The 18,761-nt window shown below is 36.5% G+C and overlaps 4 protein-coding genes and 1 non-coding gene across 7 annotated transcripts; 4 read left to right on the forward strand and 1 right to left on the reverse strand.

Annotated features, from left to right (window-relative positions):
• Positions 1-2,313: 2,313 nt before the first annotated feature.
• LOC117624738 (WRKY transcription factor 71-like) lies at positions 2,314-5,638 on the forward strand. 2 transcript variants are annotated; one of them, XM_034356162.1, is made up of 4 exons: positions 2,314-2,505; positions 3,531-3,940; positions 4,057-4,203; positions 4,600-5,638. In XM_034356162.1, exons 2-4 carry the CDS (start codon positions 3,561-3,563, stop codon positions 5,021-5,023), a joined length of 951 nt encoding a protein of 316 aa, XP_034212053.1. In that variant the 5' UTR covers positions 2,314-2,505; positions 3,531-3,560; the 3' UTR covers positions 5,024-5,638. The 2 variants fall into 2 exon arrangements, with proteins under 2 accessions (XP_034212053.1, XP_034212052.1); XM_034356161.1 differs by lacking the exon at positions 2,314-2,505 and having other exon boundaries at positions 3,269-3,940.
• Positions 5,639-7,784: 2,146 nt separating this feature from the next.
• On the forward strand, positions 7,785-13,883 carry LOC117625964 (protein REDUCED WALL ACETYLATION 3-like). 2 transcript variants are annotated; one of them, XM_034357570.1, is made up of 17 exons: positions 7,785-8,052; positions 8,133-8,192; positions 8,891-8,982; positions 9,451-9,588; positions 9,682-9,738; positions 9,820-9,892; positions 10,327-10,485; positions 10,947-11,096; positions 11,195-11,450; positions 11,894-12,009; positions 12,095-12,181; positions 12,278-12,366; positions 12,513-12,575; positions 12,726-12,782; positions 12,959-13,055; positions 13,148-13,306; positions 13,457-13,883. In XM_034357570.1, the coding sequence occupies exons 2-16, from the start codon at positions 8,148-8,150 to the stop codon at positions 13,301-13,303; spliced, it is 1,635 nt and encodes a 544-aa protein (XP_034213461.1). In that variant the 5' UTR covers positions 7,785-8,052; positions 8,133-8,147; the 3' UTR covers positions 13,304-13,306; positions 13,457-13,883. The 2 variants fall into 2 exon arrangements, with proteins under 2 accessions (XP_034213461.1, XP_034213463.1); XM_034357572.1 differs by lacking the exon at positions 8,891-8,982 and having other exon boundaries at positions 7,822-8,052.
• Positions 13,884-14,536: 653 nt separating this feature from the next.
• LOC117625867 (purine permease 21-like) lies at positions 14,537-16,271 on the forward strand. Its single transcript, XM_034357451.1, has 2 exons — positions 14,537-14,597; positions 15,053-16,271. Exons 1-2 carry the CDS (start codon positions 14,561-14,563, stop codon positions 16,195-16,197), a joined length of 1,182 nt encoding a protein of 393 aa, XP_034213342.1. The 5' UTR covers positions 14,537-14,560; the 3' UTR covers positions 16,198-16,271.
• A 16-nt stretch (positions 16,272-16,287) lies between these two features.
• LOC117626814 lies at positions 16,288-16,390 on the reverse strand. Its single transcript, XR_004585635.1, has one exon. It is a non-coding gene; the product is annotated as a U6 spliceosomal RNA (small nuclear RNA).
• Positions 16,391-16,849: 459 nt separating this feature from the next.
• Positions 16,850-18,758, forward strand: LOC117625119 (purine permease 21-like). Its single transcript, XM_034356715.1, has 2 exons — positions 16,850-17,144; positions 17,550-18,758. The coding sequence occupies exons 1-2, from the start codon at positions 17,108-17,110 to the stop codon at positions 18,683-18,685; spliced, it is 1,173 nt and encodes a 390-aa protein (XP_034212606.1). The 5' UTR covers positions 16,850-17,107; the 3' UTR covers positions 18,686-18,758.
• The last annotated feature ends 3 nt before the right edge of the window (positions 18,759-18,761 follow it).

Here is an 18,761-nt window from a genome sequence, read left to right on the forward strand (position 1 = left end):
TAAAATCCCATAAAATCAAGTTTTCTTATTTGATATGTAAGGAATAAAAGCCGCCAAAAATTATCTTGAGAAAATGCTTATTCCGAAAAAACATTTTTCATACTTTGTCAATATTGCACCTCCGCTAAAAAGTTTCTGGGTCCGCCAGTGAAGGTAGGTATATGTCATATAGATCATATTCATATTTCTCTTTTCTCTGTTTTTTTGTTGTTGATATTTTCCTGCATACAGTTATTAGCTCAAATTAAGGGCGCCAGATTAACATCCTTCATTTTTCTTTCTGTTTTTTTTAAAAAAAAACTAAATCAATTATTTAGTTGCATGCACATTATACATAAAATGTGTATTGTTCATGTGGACAACACATCTAATAACAAAAAACAGAAGGCTTAATTATTGTTTAACCCGTTCGAATGGACGCTCGGTCTCATTTTACCCTATGAAATTGAAATTTTCTCACTTAACTCCTTGAATCTCTAAAAATTGTTGAAAATTTCTTACTTTACCACTTCTATTCACTTTCGTCCACAAAATTGTTAAATGTGCTGACGTGGCATGGACATTTAGTAATTTTAACTATTAACAAACTTTAAAATTCAAATTGAATAGAAATTGAAGAAAATAAAAATAAAAACAAAAACAAAAATCAAGTCTTTGTGCGAACCTACTCTCCCCACCCCTCGTAACAAACCCCTCCTACTCCTTCAAAGAACAAGAGGAATGGCGAAATAAAAAGGACAAGGAAAATAAGGTGAAACCCCACCGCTGCCTTTCGTTGTCCGTCAAATATCGCGAGGTTGAGGACTATGTCAAATACACCATTTGAAACCACAAATCTAATGTTGCCGGCATTCATTGACATCAACAACTCGTGATCCCATCAATGTTATAGAGAGGGAGAGAGAGGGAGAGAGGGAGAGAGGAAGACAGAGAGAGGGAAAAGGTAAGTCGGGGAGGGGGGTTGGGGGGTCTACTGTGTGCTTTGGAGATGGTGGTGATGGGAAAGGGAAGAGGGAGAAGGTGGAGGTGAGGGCTGGTGTTGCGTGACTCGGATGGGAAGAAGGGGAAGAGGGATTCTTTTAAAATTATTTTTGTATTGTAAAATATATCAACTTTGTTCTTTGGATTTTATAGTTTGTTAATAGTTAAAACTACTAAAATGATGGTTTTGTGGGCAGAAATGGATTGAAGTGGTAAAGTGATAAAATTTTAGAAAATTTTAGAGATTCAATGGGTTAAATGAGAAAATTTCAATTTCTTAAGGTAAAGTGAGACCGAGTCTCCATTTAAAAGAGTAAAATAGTAATTAAGCTAAAATAAAATATTGATTAATATATATATATATAATAATAATAATGTCACACTCACGCAAAGTAACTTTTTTGCCCTTCAATTTTCCAAGTTTGACTAAACTAAATCAATCTCAGCAATGAGTTGAATTGGTCTCTCCCATAATTTCAATTGGTTTATGATGTTTGCTAGCAATAAAGTTTGATTTTGTTGACTATAAAAAAGTTAATATGTGTTGGCATATGTTTCTTCATATAAAGTAGTAGGCAGATGGGAATCCTTGCTAGCTAGGAACACGATGAGCTTGTCTAGAATCCTTCCCCCACACGACGTCGATTACAAATGTAAATTGTTTTTTTCTTTTTGTTGTGGTTGGAAAATAAAATATATTTAAAATGCAGACCTAATTAAACACGTAATATATATATATATATATATATGTATTTAGCACGCACATTTGTTGTTCAAGTTTGAAAGAGTAGTCTATTCTGTCTATCGTGGTGGGTGTTTCTGGGCCTATCAATGGGGCAGCTACCAACTCACCATTAATGCATGGATGGTAACCAATACGTTCTATCCCCCAACCCAATTACACATCAACTAAAGTTGGTAACCACGTATTAACCCACATATATACCTTGTTAATCTGAATTAGATTTCATATACGACGATGTTTGACAACGTGGTTTAATTTCGAAACACGTTATGTATTTCAGACGTTGTTATTCATTCTGAATACGAATACCTTCGGGTAGACACGTTCCGTATTAAATCTACAGAATGCTTTTTTCTTTTTTTTTTCTTTCCCTTTGGGTGGACAAATCTACCTAATGTGCGTTATAATTTGTCTAAAAAGATTCATCAAGTGAATTGCCCTGACTTTTCTCAAAAGTAAAAAAACACAAAAAGGAGAGCAAAAAACCATATGACATAAAAATTTCCAAAATAAAAGCATATAATTGAGGAGGACGAGAAGACAAGTCGCAGAAACGCAGAGAGAGAGAGAGAGAGAGAGAGAGAGGAGAGAGGAGAGAGGATAGGAGGAGTCTGGGTGACGTGAGTTTGGCATCAGCAGGACAAACAAGCACATGTTTGTAAAAGAAAGAAAGATGTGAAGATGAAGAAGAAGAAGCAACCCTCCGATCCGAGTGGTACCACGTGCCCCCTCTGAATCGACTAGACTACGGTCAAATACCGGTGCCACTACTGCCATGTGTACGCCTAATATTCCAAACACTCTCTTCTTCCTTCCTTCCTTACAAACTTTCAACAATTGACCGCACATGGAAATTATACAAAACTCTACTTTTTGATGTTTGTATTTTTTCAAAGGGAGTGATAATATATTAAATACATAGATGTTAGGATTCGAATTCAAGATTTTTTTTAAGGGAGTAATTGCTCCAAACTACTAGATTTATTTTTTTTATACATCTAATAATAAAATCACATTATTGTTAGTATAGTAGGGTTATTTATTTATTTTAATTTATGTATAGCATGAGTAATGTTCTCATCTCATATTTATATGTTCGGTAAATGCTTATATTGTTTAGATTATAAATATGAATCATATATTCAAGTGAGGATGAAGTTAATGAATTAGTCGAGCGGGGGTTACCACAGTGGTTGTGGTCCTCCCCCTTCATTCTTTGATTGGCACCAAATTTCAGGATTTCTTTCCTTTCAATGTAAAAAAAAAAAAAAGAAAAAAAAAAGGAAAAATTATCCAAATTTACATTACAGTAATTTGACAATATATAAGTATATCAATGTCACGAATTAACAATGTTGGTCCATTAATGAGTCAAGAAATACGATGCCTGGAATATTATTACTTTATTTATGTAAAAAGTGGAGTTGCAAAGGACTGGAGATGTTTCCATTTGAGGAGGCACTTTTTGGGTCCTCTCTCAATTTGAAGGTGTTTTGTCAACCTCCCTTCATAAAGCGATAGTAGCCAAGTCCATTCAAACTTAAAGGCTCACTCTCTTTCTCTTTCTCTCTCCAATATTATTTTTATATATAATGCTCAAATCATAATCTATACTCCAAACCAAAACCATATTTAGAGGGACAAATTTCCAAGTCTTAAAGCAAAGAGTCCTCCCCATCTCCATAATTTAATTCCTTGTCAAACCCTTCTTTCTTCTTCTTCCTCTTGTTCTTGTTCTTGTTCTTCTTCTACTTCCATGTCTGATCATGAACATAAAGATCTTTACTACCATGACCTATTTCAGTACGAAGATCATGAACACCTCAATGGTGGGATGATAAGCATCAATCACAACCAAAACTTGCAAGGGATTGAAGTTCCTTCATACATGAACAACACCAGCTTCGCAGAGTGTTTGAAAGGACCTATGGATTACAATACGCTCGCAACTGCTTTTGGCCTGGCTTCTTCAACGTCTGATGAAGTTATATTTTCCTCCGCTAATGAAGGAGATCAAAAGCCTGCTGAGCATATTCGATATTCAGGTGGTGTTGGCGACGGCGATGGTGGAGGTGGAGAAACTCCTTTGACACCAAACTCTTCGGTGTCGTCTTCTTCAGCTGAGGCCGGTGCCGAAGAGGACTCTGGTAAGAGTAAGAAAGACAGGCAGCCAAAAGGGTCATCAGAAGATGGAGGAGATAGCTCGAAGAAAGTGTAAGTTTGAATTGAATACTTTCATAGTGTATTCAAATATATGTATATATGCTTGATCTAAATGGTGATGAATCTGATGAACATGTTTGATGTTGTATAATCAATCAAATCAACAGGATGAGCAAAGCAAAGAAGAAAGGAGAGAAAAAGCAAAGAGAGCCACGATTTGCCTTCATGACCAAGAGTGAGGTTGATCATCTAGAAGATGGATACAGATGGAGAAAATATGGGCAGAAGGCTGTGAAAAATAGTCCATATCCAAGGTACTATTAACTCATTGATTTGGATTGATATACAAAATGGGTTCATTTCTGTGTTTCCACTCAAAATAACCCACCAAGAAATAGTACCTCAAACCGGAAACTAAATGTGAACAAGGTTTAAAAACTTGATTTGTTTTCACTAATATTTTTCTTTTAACCTCACCAAATTTTGTGCAAAAAGTCCTGCAAAAAGACATACGAACTGATTTCTAAAACCAAAAGGCTTGACTTTGGCATAAGATCTTCTATATATTATGTTCATGGTTGGCCAATTGTGAGTTTTAGGAGCTTAGCCCCGTTTGATTCATACCCAGAAGAGAAAAAAGAAAAAAATACAAAGTTTGATTTGGTCACGACTCTCTTTATAATTGTTGTTGTTGTTGTTGGGCATTGCAGAAGCTACTATCGATGTACGACACAAAAATGCGGGGTCAAGAAACGTGTAGAGAGGTCGTTCGAGGACCCATCCACTGTGATTACGACGTATGAAGGCCAACACAACCACCCACTCCCCGCAACTCTCAGAGGAAATGCTGCTGCTTCTTCTGCATTCTTCCCACATGCTGCTGCTGCCTTCAACTATGCGCCCATCACAGGATCTGCAGGTCCAAGCTCCAACTTTCCTCAAGAACTCTTGTTTCAAATGCCCCACCACTACATGATCAATAATAACAATCAAGGGTCATCAAGAAGTGTTGTTGTTAACCCTCATCATCCTCATCCTCATCATCAGCAGCAGCATCAACTACCTCGTGCTGATCAGCATGGACTTCTGCAGGACTTGTTGTTTCCCTCCATGTTCCTCAAACAAGAGCCATGATTTGATTTCTCTCTCCTTATTTTGTAGATATAATTAATTATATACTATAGCCTCCTCTCATCACGATCATCTTGATCATCCTTGACTTGTTAGCTAGGCTGAAGATGCACTCTTCACTTTTCTAATCATTTTAATTTTATTTGGATTTGTGAAGCGACCGCTCATTGTTTTAGCAATAGAGCACTTATCTTACGTACTTATCGTGAGAGAGAGAGAGTTCGACTCTTTCTTTGATCTCTCCGTGTAAGGTTTGGACATTTCTGTAGTAAAAAAAAAGTCCATTGAAGATGCTCTATCTAGAGTGGGATTTTTTGTTTTTTGGGGGATGATTTGTATGTAATTTGCTAGCTCTCGAACTGCTACTAGCTATAGGGAAAATTTAGTGGGTTTCGTACGATGAGTTTAATATTGATGGTGGTTCGAGAGTTCAACTAGTGCATGCTGCATGCAAAGAGGGATTTGCATGCTTAATTGCCTGTATTACTACAAGAGCAATGGCGCAACTGGTTTTTCTTATCTTCGGATATTAATGTAATGAAACATCCTTGCATGCATGCAGCAGCCTGGGATTTTCAATGAGTTCAATGCATATCTACTATATAGTAGTTCTCTTTTCTTGATTGGTTTTTTATTGTTATTTATTTTTAAAATGTGCTTCTGGTACCAAATTAAAGGCTTCCTAGCCTCTAGCCGATGGTCATCATGCTAGAAAAGAAAAAAAAGAAAAAAAAAAAAAAGATTTTGTTCATGTGACGAGGAAATGGGTCTTGAGGCCCAAATCAATGCCCCGATTCTTATTTTGTTTTTTTTTTTTGCGCTCAAAACCCAATTCTACAAGTTGATTCACTTGGGTTGGCTTTCGCCAGTGCAGCCTATGTAATGGGAATGGGATGCCATGATTTCATGATTGTAATAAATATCATACATGTTGATGCCTAAAAATGAACGAGCATTTTTTAGCCCAATTTAGTGATGTTGTGTCATCTTCGGCCATGTATTCTCTGCTCAGTCTGGTTAAGCATGCACCTTCTTTAGTCAAATCGGTAAGTTGGGTTGCCGAAGGCTCATCCATCATGCCAATGATTTGTACAAAGATAGGGATGTCGAAGACTGGCCCTACCGAAGATCATTTTATGGTCTCAGCGCTTTGATTGGACTTTGTGAGTTCCTTTATAGGTTTTATGTTCCATGTATCACAATATAATTGACCGATCAAATATGGTATAAACAAAACATACTCATACCAATATAATACATGCACACAAAATTAAATTAATGTATAAAATAGTGGGTTTAATAAAACAAAATGAAACTTAATCTAACATATATCTTTTTAAAATAGTTTCATATCATCTTGGATCCCAAGTGTACAGTTTACGTTTTGAAATGTTTCCTTAGATCTACATGCATAATGCATTGCCAGTCTAAAAAATGTTGGTATTGAAAGGTGAGCCTAGAGAGATCTCTGCCGGAAGCATCACCAAGTAACTAAACAGTATATATACCACCTTTAAAAATTAATGTTTAATCAGCACTAAACATTTGCCAAAGTAGTTTTCTTCAACATCAGTGCTCAAGCGTTACCAACTGAGTATAATTTAGTGGAAAATGATCTTAATCTACAGACTAATGGTTTCAAGTTCGAATCTCCATAACACCTTGATAGTGTATGTGTATGTGTAAAAAACTTCCATCTCATTGTAATTTAGACTATCGATTGTATTCGAAAAAAAGTACTCAAACACTAATAAACTAGTAAATTAATACAGTTTAAACTTGTTTCTCCACAAAATATATTATATATATATATATAATAATGAAAACTTACTCTAGCCGTCATTCTTAATTCATATAATTATCCTTGTAATTATATTTCTGTTTTATCGAAAAACAGAAGCTGATCCAGGTTGAATACCTCATAAAATTTACTTCAAGGTCCTGCAATAAAATTTCTAGTATTGGGACAGACATATATATTACTTTTTTTTTTTAAAAAAAGAATGCCAAAGCATATGTCTTTCTGTCAGGTTGTCGAGGTATGATTTACCAGAAACTGTCCAAGCATAAAGTTTGATTAGCATTAGGAAGCTAAGCTTAGTACAGCCAAAAATGATTAGGTGGGTTTCTTAATATGCACATAATTATACCCAAAGTTTAAGCTGGTAATACAACCCACACCACCATTTTATTGTAAGAGATGAGAGAGAATTGGCTCTGCTTTGTTCTCACTCCAAACTCAGGTCATAATCTCAAGGGTCCATTGGTTCTTCAATTAATTAATTAATTAATTATGGTTCATTAATCAATAATATTTCTGGTATAGTCGTGTCATACACTCCTTTCCAATCCCAATTATTAGGGCTTAATTACAAATGTTAATTATGATCACCATGTTAGCATTTTTCAATTTTCCATTCGAAACTCATTGGAAGCACTTTCCAGTCAGGGACAAACCGAATTTCAAGCGAGATTAATCCCATACTTCGAGTATGGGGACACTTCATAGTATTTACCAAAGAAAAAAAACCAAATTCCTTTTAAAATGAGACATTTTAATGACAACCTTTGACTACATTTCTATTTCTTTGGGTTCCATTTCTGTTAAGAAATATAGTCAACGATATGGTCAACATGACTAATTACTAACTGGATTAAGAATTTGTTAAATTAGTCCTTAACAGTAAACAAACAAATCCTCCACCTGAAATTAATTACCAAAGTTTAACATGTTTTTAAAATTTTGTTAATTTTGTTTAAGTCACTCTCTCTCTCTCTCTCTCTTGCTGTAAAGAAAAAGAAAAAGAAAACAAAAGGGCAACCACAATCAAACCACAACCACCACCATCAACAACCGCTGCGGAAAAACAAACTTAACTGAGAGGGACGTACCTTCCGACATTTTCCCTATTCTTCAAGCAACAGCCTGAAACGACCACGTTTTCTTCTTCTTCATCTTCGATCTTCAGCTAGGGTTTCGTATTTATCCCCAATGTTCGATAGAGTACTCACTCTCTGAACTCTTCAACTAGGTACTTTTTCTCTGCATCGATCTACGTTTCGTATTTCCCAATTCTACTACTTTTTGTTCATTTTCTTCTGGGTTTTGTAGTTTGGAGCCGATTTGATGGATCGGGAAATGGTGGACGCTGGCCCCGTTACGCCTGGACAGGTAGTTTAATTTGAATGAATGCCAGGGCTATTCATTTTTTACGTAATTTGCTCTTCTGCTAAGACTGTTTCATTTGCTTAGTTAGTTGCGTAATTTTGATAAAGATCTGTGAGTGTCCATGAACTACTGGTTTCAAATTTTTGTTAAACAATAAGAAATTTCTTTGGTTTTTAAGTTCTTGATCTAAAGAAAGATTGCTTTATTTTGTATTGCCATTGCCTTTTGTAGTGGTTAGTGGGATTATTGCATTTAGGTATTATAGCGGATCATTTTAAGTTAGCTCTGTTTATGAATTCATCCTGACGTGCCTCATTTTAGTATCAATTGGGTAGTAATGTTTAAATTAATGAGTTTTTGCTGTCTCAAAGTCTCACCGAAGATGTTTAAAGCACCAAAGATGTGGATTTTCTTTATGTTGAACTCCAAAACTTGAGACCGGTTAAGGTTTCTTGAGAAGAAATGCTTTTGAAGTTAATTTTCCCAATTTAAGAGCTAATTACATTTGGTTAATTTATTGTTTCCCTCATTTTATCTACAAATCATATCCTCTGTGCTAATTGAAGAACACCAATGTAGTTCAGTGCTGCATCCCCTCCCACCTTTTTTAAGTTCCTTTTCTATTTGCTCATTCATTCAATTTTTTTTTTTTCATGAATCGTCCTAACAAATTTACTGAAGCTTTCCATATCATGCTTCAGGTGTCTTTTTTGCTTGGAATCATCCCAGTATTTGTCACATGGATATATTCGGAGTACTTAGAATATAAAAAATCTTCATCTCATCCTAAAGTGTAAGTTCGTTCACTGCAAACTGGAGATATGAATTGGTTGTTTTAGTTTAATTTTATTGGCATCAACTTGGATGTTTCCACTTACCTTCTATGGAAATATAAAAGATGGAGAAAAGCATCTCAATTTGTATTCACTTCTCTTATCTGATGCATGAATGTGGGCTTCCCTAGTTCACAATGGTATAGTTTGACTTTGAGGTAAGTGTGACATAGAGTGTTTATGTCTTTTACCTCCTCAGTTTTCAATCACAAGTAGCCCACCCAGGCCCAATGTAGAGTTTTTGTGGCCGGATATTATGGTACTTTTTGAACTAATTCTACTACAGATATGTCAGATGAGTAGTAATAGTACTTTAGATTTGTGTTTGATTAGAAATGAGATACAAGGATTTTCAAAGATATGATATTTCCAGTCAATATTCTTTGATTCTGAACAATTAAGTTCATTTTTTGTTTTTTCAATTGTAGTCATTCAGATACTAATCTGGTTGAGTTGGGAGAGGAAACGATCAAGGAAGATGATCGAGCTGTTTTGCTGGAAGGAGGCCTTTCGAGATCAGCATCTACAAAGTTTAATAGTTCATCCATTAAAATAAACTTAATTAGGTTACTACCCATAATATACAGTATCTTCATTGAATTTTCATATTGATTACTATTGAAGGTCTTTCTCACGTTCCACTTCTCATGAATTTCTAGGTTTCTGACTATGGATGACTCTTTTTTACTTGAAAACAGAGCAACTCTTAGAGTGATGTAAGTAATTAGTACGCAACGTATCTTCTCAGGACCAAATTTCTTATTGTACAATTATATAATACTTGACATCAAATATAGGTCTGAGCTTGGGGCAATTCTGTTCTATTTCTACATATGTGACCGCACAAATATACTGGGGTCTTCTGCAAAGGTACATTTGTTCTCCTTCCCTAATGTATTCTTAATTACCTCTAGTTGCTTTGATTGAAATTAGAACAGGAATACTATTCCCATGATACTAAGTGTGTATGATCCCATAGAAGGTCCTAATCTATTAGCTTTTGTCCATATTGTCCTTTTCTGCCGTAAGTGCCTTATTTCATTCACCTACACATCTTGCTCATCATTTCACGTCCTGGTACAATAAGATACTATTTTTCATATTGCTTCTATGTTTCTAAAGGAATTATTCAATTGAGTGAATCTTTATTGAGGAAAAATGTTAAGGATGGCAGTGTTACTATTGTCACGTGTTTGATAAACACAATATTTTTTTTTAATTAACGTCACCACATGCTGCTAAGCACAATAAGCTGGTTTTACTGTTGTAAACATTGATTACTTTTGTGGTTATTTTTTGAACAGAATTACAATCGGGATCTGTTCCTCTTTCTGTACCTTCTCCTCGTCATAGTTTCAGCAGTGACATCTTTGAAGAAACATACTGACAGATCAGCATTCTCTGGAAAATCTATACTTTACCTGAATCGGCATCAGACGGAGGAATGGAAAGGGTGGATGCAGGCAAGTACTCTTTTCCAAGTTCATAACTTGTAGGGAACATATATTTAGTTTGGGAAAGAATTGTATGCTCTGGTTACTTTTTCTCCATTTTTTCTTTAGGAGGGGAATTTTGAACTTGTACTCATGGTGAACTGCCACTGTTATTTTCTTTCTACTCTTGGAGTGTGTGTATTGTGACACCATCCATGCTCATCTTGCTGGAACAAGCATATGTCATCCTTTGATTTTTTTTTTTTTTGGTTGTTAAATTTGGATGGTGTGAAGCTATGGATTTCATTGGTTTCATTTAGAGTTAATCAGATCTCTGTTGGGAAAAACCTACATCAGTACACTTTAGTTTTCATTTCCGGTTGAACATCAGAATCCCAATGTATAGAGCTCAGTTCTCTTACTACATTGTTTGTGACAAGTAACTTATTTATGTACTATTAGTATAATTCATTTCTTTTGCTTCTTGGCAGGTCCTATTTCTAATGTACCATTACTTTGCCGCAAGCGAGATTTACAATGCAATACGTGTCTTTATTGCTGCATATGTTTGGATGACTGGATTTGGAAACTTTTCCTACTACTACATTAGAAAGGATTTTAGCCTCGCCCGCTTTGCTCAGGTAAAATGCTGTTTCTGGGCAGTATAATCTCACAAGTTTCTTTGGGGAGTATTATGCCAATGATCTAAAATGCTTGTACTCTTTCTTGTACAATGCAGATGATGTGGCGGCTAAATTTTTTTGTGGCGTTTTGCTGTATTGTTCTTAACAACGACTATATGTTGTATTACATCTGTCCAATGCACACTCTGTACACTCTTATGGTGTATGGAGCCCTTGGGATCTTTAGCAAGTACAATGAGATCAGATCAGTGATGGCTGTAAAGATTCTAGGATGCTTTCTTGCGGTTATCTTGATTTGGGAAATACCTGGAGTTTTTGAAATATTCTTTCGTCCATTATCCTTCTTATTGGGTGAGTAACCCATTCAGCTTTCCGGTTTTGATTTATTATGTTTTTTACTGTTGTAAATTCAAACCAAAAGAAAAGAAAAAAAAACAGTGGGACAATTCAGGAACCTAGTTCATAATTCAGCCTTTCAGCATGGCTGTTCTTCTTACTCTAGGCAGACTTGTTAGAAATTTGATTACAGTCATCCTAGAGTCTTTATTTTATGCTATTCTTGGTAGGCTCATACTCGGACCTTTGACAAATACTTTCAGGTTAAGGGCTTAGGGTTTTAGCCGAACAAAAAAATTACAATCGGTCTCAAGTTGATTTTAGATTTTTTATATAAAGAAGAAGAAAAAAAAGGTTGATGTGGGATTCTTGAATTTTTTTTTATGCGGATGAATATCTACTGGTTCACACATGGCTTAAAACTTATCGTCTTTGTTTTGTATTTTTCTGTCCTGTAGGGTATACTGATCCTGCAAAACCAGATCTCCCTCGTCTGCATGAATGGCATTTCAGATCAGGACTTGATCGCTACATATGGATTATTGGAATGATATATGCCTATTATCATCCTAATGTAATCTCCTGAATATCTAGGTATCTGGTTGCTTTTGCTTTCTTGCTACTCCAACTACTGAAATTTTAAACATAATATATATTAGGTGGAGAAATGGATGGATAAATTGGAGGAATCTGATACCAAAAGGAGAGTCCCAATTAAAGCAGGAATATTTTCCAGTTCTGTGTTTGTAAGTTTCATGCTTTGTCTGGTAATTGTTATCTGCTTATTTAATGGCTAATGTTTTAATCTTGTAATGAGATCTCATGCTCATTATTTCTTTTAGGTTGGTTATCTGTGGTATGAATATATTTACAAGCTGGACAAGGTTTCATACAACAAGTTGCATCCCTACACATCATGGATTCCGATAACGTGCGTGTTTTAAGACTTTTGTTTCTATTTCAAATGAAAGGGAATGTTTTGTTGGGAGTTTTATCAGATGAAGTTCAATATTTGGTGAACTTTATTTTTCAGTTCATTTTAGTGACTTATTTTTCACCTCTGCTTATTGATTTCAGTGTATATATATGTCTGCGGAACTTTACTCAGCAGTTGCGGGGTGTCTCTTTGACTCTCTTTGCGTACGTATTCTTAACTGAAAACTGTAATGAGTCAAAACCTGCAGTCCCCTTGCAGGGTTAATAATTGTTCAGTCCTAATTTTTTGCTTTTCATGTTTATGAATAGTTTTACTGATCATTTTGTGTGTACAATTTCACTTTGTATTGCTAGGTGGCTTGGCAAGATTACTTTGGAAACCTATATTTCACAGTTCCATATCTGGCTGAGGTATGTGACACTTTACCCTTTTCTTTTCCTTATTATTCTTTAACTATGACCACTAAGTCATACATTTTGTAACCAGTGTATTAGTGTTTACAATTGCCTGTCAGTTCTGCTACTATTTACAAAATTTTCTTTTTTCATATGAAAATACATGAAAAAATTCCTATGTTCATGTACAGATCAAACACACCTAATGGACAGCCTAAGTGGCTTCTCTCTCTCATTCCAGAATATCCCTTGCTCAACTTCATGCTGACAACTGCCATCTATGTTTTGGTAAGGGAATTTTTATGCGACCCTTAAAAAGTTTGCAAGCCAACAATGCTTACAAGTGCTCACCTTTGCCTGCTGTTCTATTGGTTCTGTAGGTATCTCATCGGCTTTTCGAGTTAACTAATACGCTTAAGACAGTGTTTGTACCCACAAAAGACAACCAAAGGCTGCTTTATAATTTTCTTGCAGGGGCGGCCATTTTTACTTGTTTGTATTTCATCTCATTCATTCTTGTTCAGATACCTCATTGACCAGTAAGAACCCTTCTGCTTTATGCTGCTCACTCATTTGTTGTTGTTTCTTAGATGCTGTGCAGAGCTTTTGTGATTTAGCTTTATCGAGAAGTTTCAAAACTTGTCGGAGTCTTCATAGTTGCATATATTAATGGGTTTTTACTGTGACAGGCTTAACGAAGAAGACCCAAAAGAGGGTTATACAGATGTTTCCTGTTGAATGTGCAAATATAGAAAGAATTTAATAAGGGAGTTGGAAGATGTTGGTTGCAAATATAGCCTGCAAAGCTTGAGATTCCAACAGTTTTTCAAGGAGAAAGGCACTGTCCATTGCTGTGTGAAAGCTTGAACATGGATGTTAGATTTGCCTTTGGAAAGTTTGGCAGGCGGTGGCAGGAAGCAGGAAGCAGGAAGCAATAGAGAAAGGAATTCTTTTGAAATATAGATGATTGCCATGTATCTTCTTTTTCCTTTCCCACAGTTTTGTTAAATCATTGAAGAAAAAATGTAGATCCCTGTGACATAGATTTGTTGTTTGTTATAAGTCAAGTTCAATATTCATGAGCAATGTGATCTTCTGTTATGTTTATTGTTAAAATGTTTCACACAAAAAATGTGCAGTGAATTGGAAATAAATAGTTGAGTTAAACGTACGGGTATCTTTTTGCCATATTTTCAGTTAGGTATTTCACACTTTCCATGAGCCCCCATATGAGCATCCAAATACAAAATGTGATTAGTTAGAACAAACCTAAAGCTGTTACATCAATTCAAAACAGATGAATTTAGAGAAATTATACATCCATTTCTATTACAATATAGATATTTCTAAAATGCCCATCATAATTTCAACAAATATAGGATAAGGGTGGCAAGGGCATGATCATAACTTGTCAGTGGCAAGATTGGTTGTTTATCCTTGTGCATCGAAATTAGGAAGCCAATATAAATAGTTGATAGTTACAATTTCTTTTTTGCGCACCAAAAAATTGTCATATAAATTTGACAACTTGCATTGTTGAGAAGTAGAGTAAAACAAGAATGATAAAAGAGCAAGGCCAACTATATTTGTCAATTGGAAAAACCCATGTATCTACTCCAAGGTTTCATTGCATTGCTTGCTTGTCTTACTTGTTTCTTCAATGCCCTGCTAAATGACACACCACACTCCACATTTCCATGCCCAAGTTTACATGTGAGTTAAAATAAGGCCTCTCTCTCTCTCTCTCTCCCTCCCTCCGTCCCCACCATTTGGTCAGTTTCTTCACCTCTGACATGGGAGAAGCTCAAGAACTGCAACTCAACATCATAGGTATGTCCCTTACTCATTTACTTACCAACTCTTTTTATTGATTTATTTTTAAGTGCAGCGAGTCTATTTCAATGTGATCTTATCGTAGTAATAGCAACTGATATGCATAAGTCAATCCAATTATCAAGTAGTAGATAGTTAGATAATTCCTAGGGTGAAAATTTGATTAGGAAAAGAGTTGGCTAGAACAAGAATCCCAATTAAGTTTATCAATGAATTGAATGTAGTTTGGCTCTTCTTCTTTTAATGAATAACTTAATGAAGCAAGCATTACTTGCGATGTAAAGACATAAGGGGACATGACAGAGTTTTATGTGCAAACAAAATTTCTCTCTGGGTTTTCCTGCAGATCAGATAGCTGATAATGCATTGCAACACAAAAGTTACAAACAATTCAAAGCACTACACTACTAACTTCCAATATTGATCCTTGCATATCTGTTCACTTTTATCAGTCCAGGATTCACATGAAGCAAATCACCAAGGGTGCACAGATGTTCCTGAACAACCAATGCTTCCTCGGCGTAGAAATTTGAACTGGTGGCTTAGAATTTCCATTTATACACTGTTCGTCATCGTCGGCCAGTCAGCTGCAACACTTCTAGGAAGATTATACTATAACAAAGGTGGCAAAAGCAAATGTCTGGGAACACTAGTACAACTTGCTGGCTTCCCCATCCTCCTTCCCTACTATTGCATCCCAGCAAGCAGAAGAAACCCAACCACAAACATCACTACTAATAATATCCCATTGAAATCACCCTCTACCTTAATCCTTGCATCAATTTATGTCTCTCTTGGCCTTTTGGTAGCATTAGGCTGCTTCTTGTACTCTGTTGGCCTATCTCTCCTTCCTGTATCTACTTATTCTCTCATTTGTGCATCTCAACTAGTCTTCAATGCACTTTTCTCCTTCTTCCTCAACTCACAAAAGTTCACTCCCTACATTGTCAATTCTCTAGTTCTCCTCACCATCTCCTCCACCCTCCTTGTGTTCCAAGCCGGCGACTCTGCTGACGATCCAATTGGAGGCTCGAAAACAAAGTATGTGATTGGGTTTCTATGCACAGTTGGGGCATCAGCCGGATATGGATTAGTGCTTTCTCTAACACAGCTTGTCTTCAGAGAAGTTATAAGAAATGAGACATTTGCAGTGATCTTGGATATGATAGTGTATCAATCTCTAGTTGCAACCTGTGCTGTCTTGGTGGGACTTTTCGCCAGTGGAGAGTGGAGGGGTTTAAGGAAAGAGATGGAGAGGTTTGAATTAGGGAAGTTATCTTATGTCATGAACTTGACATGGTCAGCTATAATATGGCAGCTCTATGCTATTGGTGCAGTAGGGTTGATTTTTGAGGCCTCTTCTCTCTTCTCCAATGCCATAAGTGTTGTGGGTTTGCCTGTTGTTCCAGCTCTAGCTGTGATCTTCTTCCATGACAAAATGGATGGGATTAAGGCAACGGCCATGGTTTTGGGCATTTGGGGCTTTATTTCATATGTTTATCAGCTCTACCTTGATGACCGCAAGTCCAAGACACAGAGAAACAATGCCACTGGTGAAGTTTCTAAAGCTTTCCCACTGGAGAACATCAACGGTTAGACAGGCTTGTTTATCTCAAGTATAACATTCAAGAATCCAAGACCTAAAGAAAACAAATTTCAAAAGCTAAACAGATGCCCAAGTATAGCATTAGACGTGATTTATGTGGCATCTCATAAGTGCCATCCTTGTGCAGGGAACATGCTAATTTTCTCAATATCGTTCCAATTTTATCGGATATCCCTGAAGGGACAAGGATTGTTATAGTAATTTAAATTAAACTCAATCTACACAATTGTGCATAATTTTAACAGTTTGATCGGGATAGTAACTTTTGGAAATAGGAACATGATTAATTAACTTTACTAGTACCAGGGACAGGCCAAATTTACAGAGCTTGACATTTTGATAGCTTTCAAAAAGGAGAAAAATGTACAACCACAGCACTACCTTATCAACACTGAAACTTCAGATTGTCATGAAGATGATGATGGGCCATGCAGAGTTGGCTTCTGCTGTGCCACGTATATAAATGTGTTGATAAACAAACAACTCGCGGGGTCCATAAAATGAGGCGTGGGTGGCCATCTTCTTCTTCAATGATCTCTAAGTCGTCAGCCTCCTGAGAAGAGGTCGAGTTGTATATCAAACAAAGAGAAGTAATCAAAATTTAGCCTGTCTTATTCATGATATGATATTATTGTTGCAACTTGCAGTTTTTGGAGAACACAATATATAAAGCAAGCAATAATAGAACGGCAAGTGGCAATGGCCTATTAGAACTTTGAATTGGAAATATCCATGTATCTATCTATATCTACTGTAAAATTGCATGCATGTCTTTATTTGTTTCTTCAATCCCATGCTGGTTGGTCGACACCAGTCAACATGTTACATGTAGATTAATCCAATAATATTTTCATGTGAATTGAAGCAAGACCTCTCTCGCTCTCTCTCTCGATTTTTTGATATGGGAGAAGCACAAGAACAGCAGCTCAGCATCATGGGTATGTCAAATTCATTTACTCACAGGCTTTGGCCAATTTGTTTTTAGTGCAGTAAGTTTACTTCTATGTGATCTTATCAGAGAATAGCAAGTTAGCACCTGATATATGCTTAAGTCAATCTACTTGTTGATGCTCAGAAGTGAATTCTGTTCTTGTGAGTTATGAGTCATAAAAATTACAAGAGGGGGTTGGATGGAGAATTCTGAAAAATCCCAACTTTTATTTATTTATTATCATAATCATAGTATAGCAAGTGAGAAACTTTGTGACAGAATTTGATGTTCAAAAACATCTAAAACTCTCTGGGCACTGCAACACTGAAGTTACAAATAAAGCACCACTTCAGTAAAATGACTCAATTTCAAAGATTAACTCATAAGTTTCTTATAACATCTGTTCTTATAGCTCAGGAAGCAAATGAAGCAAGGTCACCAGGGCATACAAATGTTCCCAACCGGTCACTGCTTCCTAGGCGCAGAAGTTTCAACTGGTGGCTTAGAGTGGCCATTTATGCATTCCTTGTCATCGCTGGCCAGTCAGTTGCAACACTCTTGGGAAGATTGTACTTCGACAAAGGCGGTGACAGCAAATGGCTGGCAACAGTGGTACAACTTTGTGGCTTTCCTGTCCTGCTTCCCTACTATTGCATCCCAGCAGCAAGCAGAAATCCAATCACAAAAAATAGTACTGTCCAATTCAAACCACGGTCCACCTTAGTCCTTGCATCAGTATATGGCTCTATTGGCCTCTTAGTAGCACTGGACTGCTACTTGTATTCTGTAGGCCTAGCTTACCTTCCTGTGTCTACTTATTCCCTCATTTGTGCATCCCAATTGGCCTTCAATTCACTTTTCTCCTTCCTCCTCAACTCACAAAAGTTCACTCCCTACATTGTCAATTCTCTAGTTCTCCTCACCATCTCCTCCACCCTCCTCGTGTTTCAAGGCGACTCTGCGGATGACCCTAGTGGAGGATCGAAAACAAAGTATGCGATCGGGTTCATATGCACTGTTGGGGCATCAGCCGGATATGGATTGGTGCTTTCCCTAACACAACTTGCCTTCAAAAGGGTTATAAGAAAGGAGACATTTAGAGTGGTCATGGATATGATAGTGTATCAATCTCTAGTTGCAACCTGTGTCATCATGGTCGGGCTTTTCGCTAGCGGAGAGTGGAAGGGTTTGAAGAAAGAGATGGGGATGTACAAACTAGGGACGGTATCCTATGTTATGAATTTGGTATGGACAGCTATAACATGGCAGCTTTTTAATATTGGCGCAATAGGCTTGATTTTGGAGGCCTCTTCCCTCTTCTCCAATGCCATAAGTGCTATGGGTTTGCCTGTTGTTCCAGTTCTAGCTGTGATCTTCTTCCACGACAAAATGGATGGAATTAAGGCAATGGCCATGGTTTTGGCCATTTGGGGCTTTATTTCTTATGCTTATCAGCACTACCTTGATGATCGTAAGTCCAAGAATGAGAACAAAAATGTCAATGGTGAAGTTTCTAAAGCTTCATCACTGGAAAATATTAATGGTTGAATAGATTGGCTTCTGTATATCATCAATCTAAGTCTAGTTTTATGCAAAAGAAGAATTACAAGCTTTCCCCTTAGTT

The sequence above is a fragment of the Prunus dulcis genome, chromosome 4, assembly GCF_902201215.1.
Source record: "Prunus dulcis chromosome 4, ALMONDv2, whole genome shotgun sequence".
Taxonomy (NCBI): Eukaryota; Viridiplantae; Streptophyta; class Magnoliopsida; order Rosales; family Rosaceae; genus Prunus; species Prunus dulcis.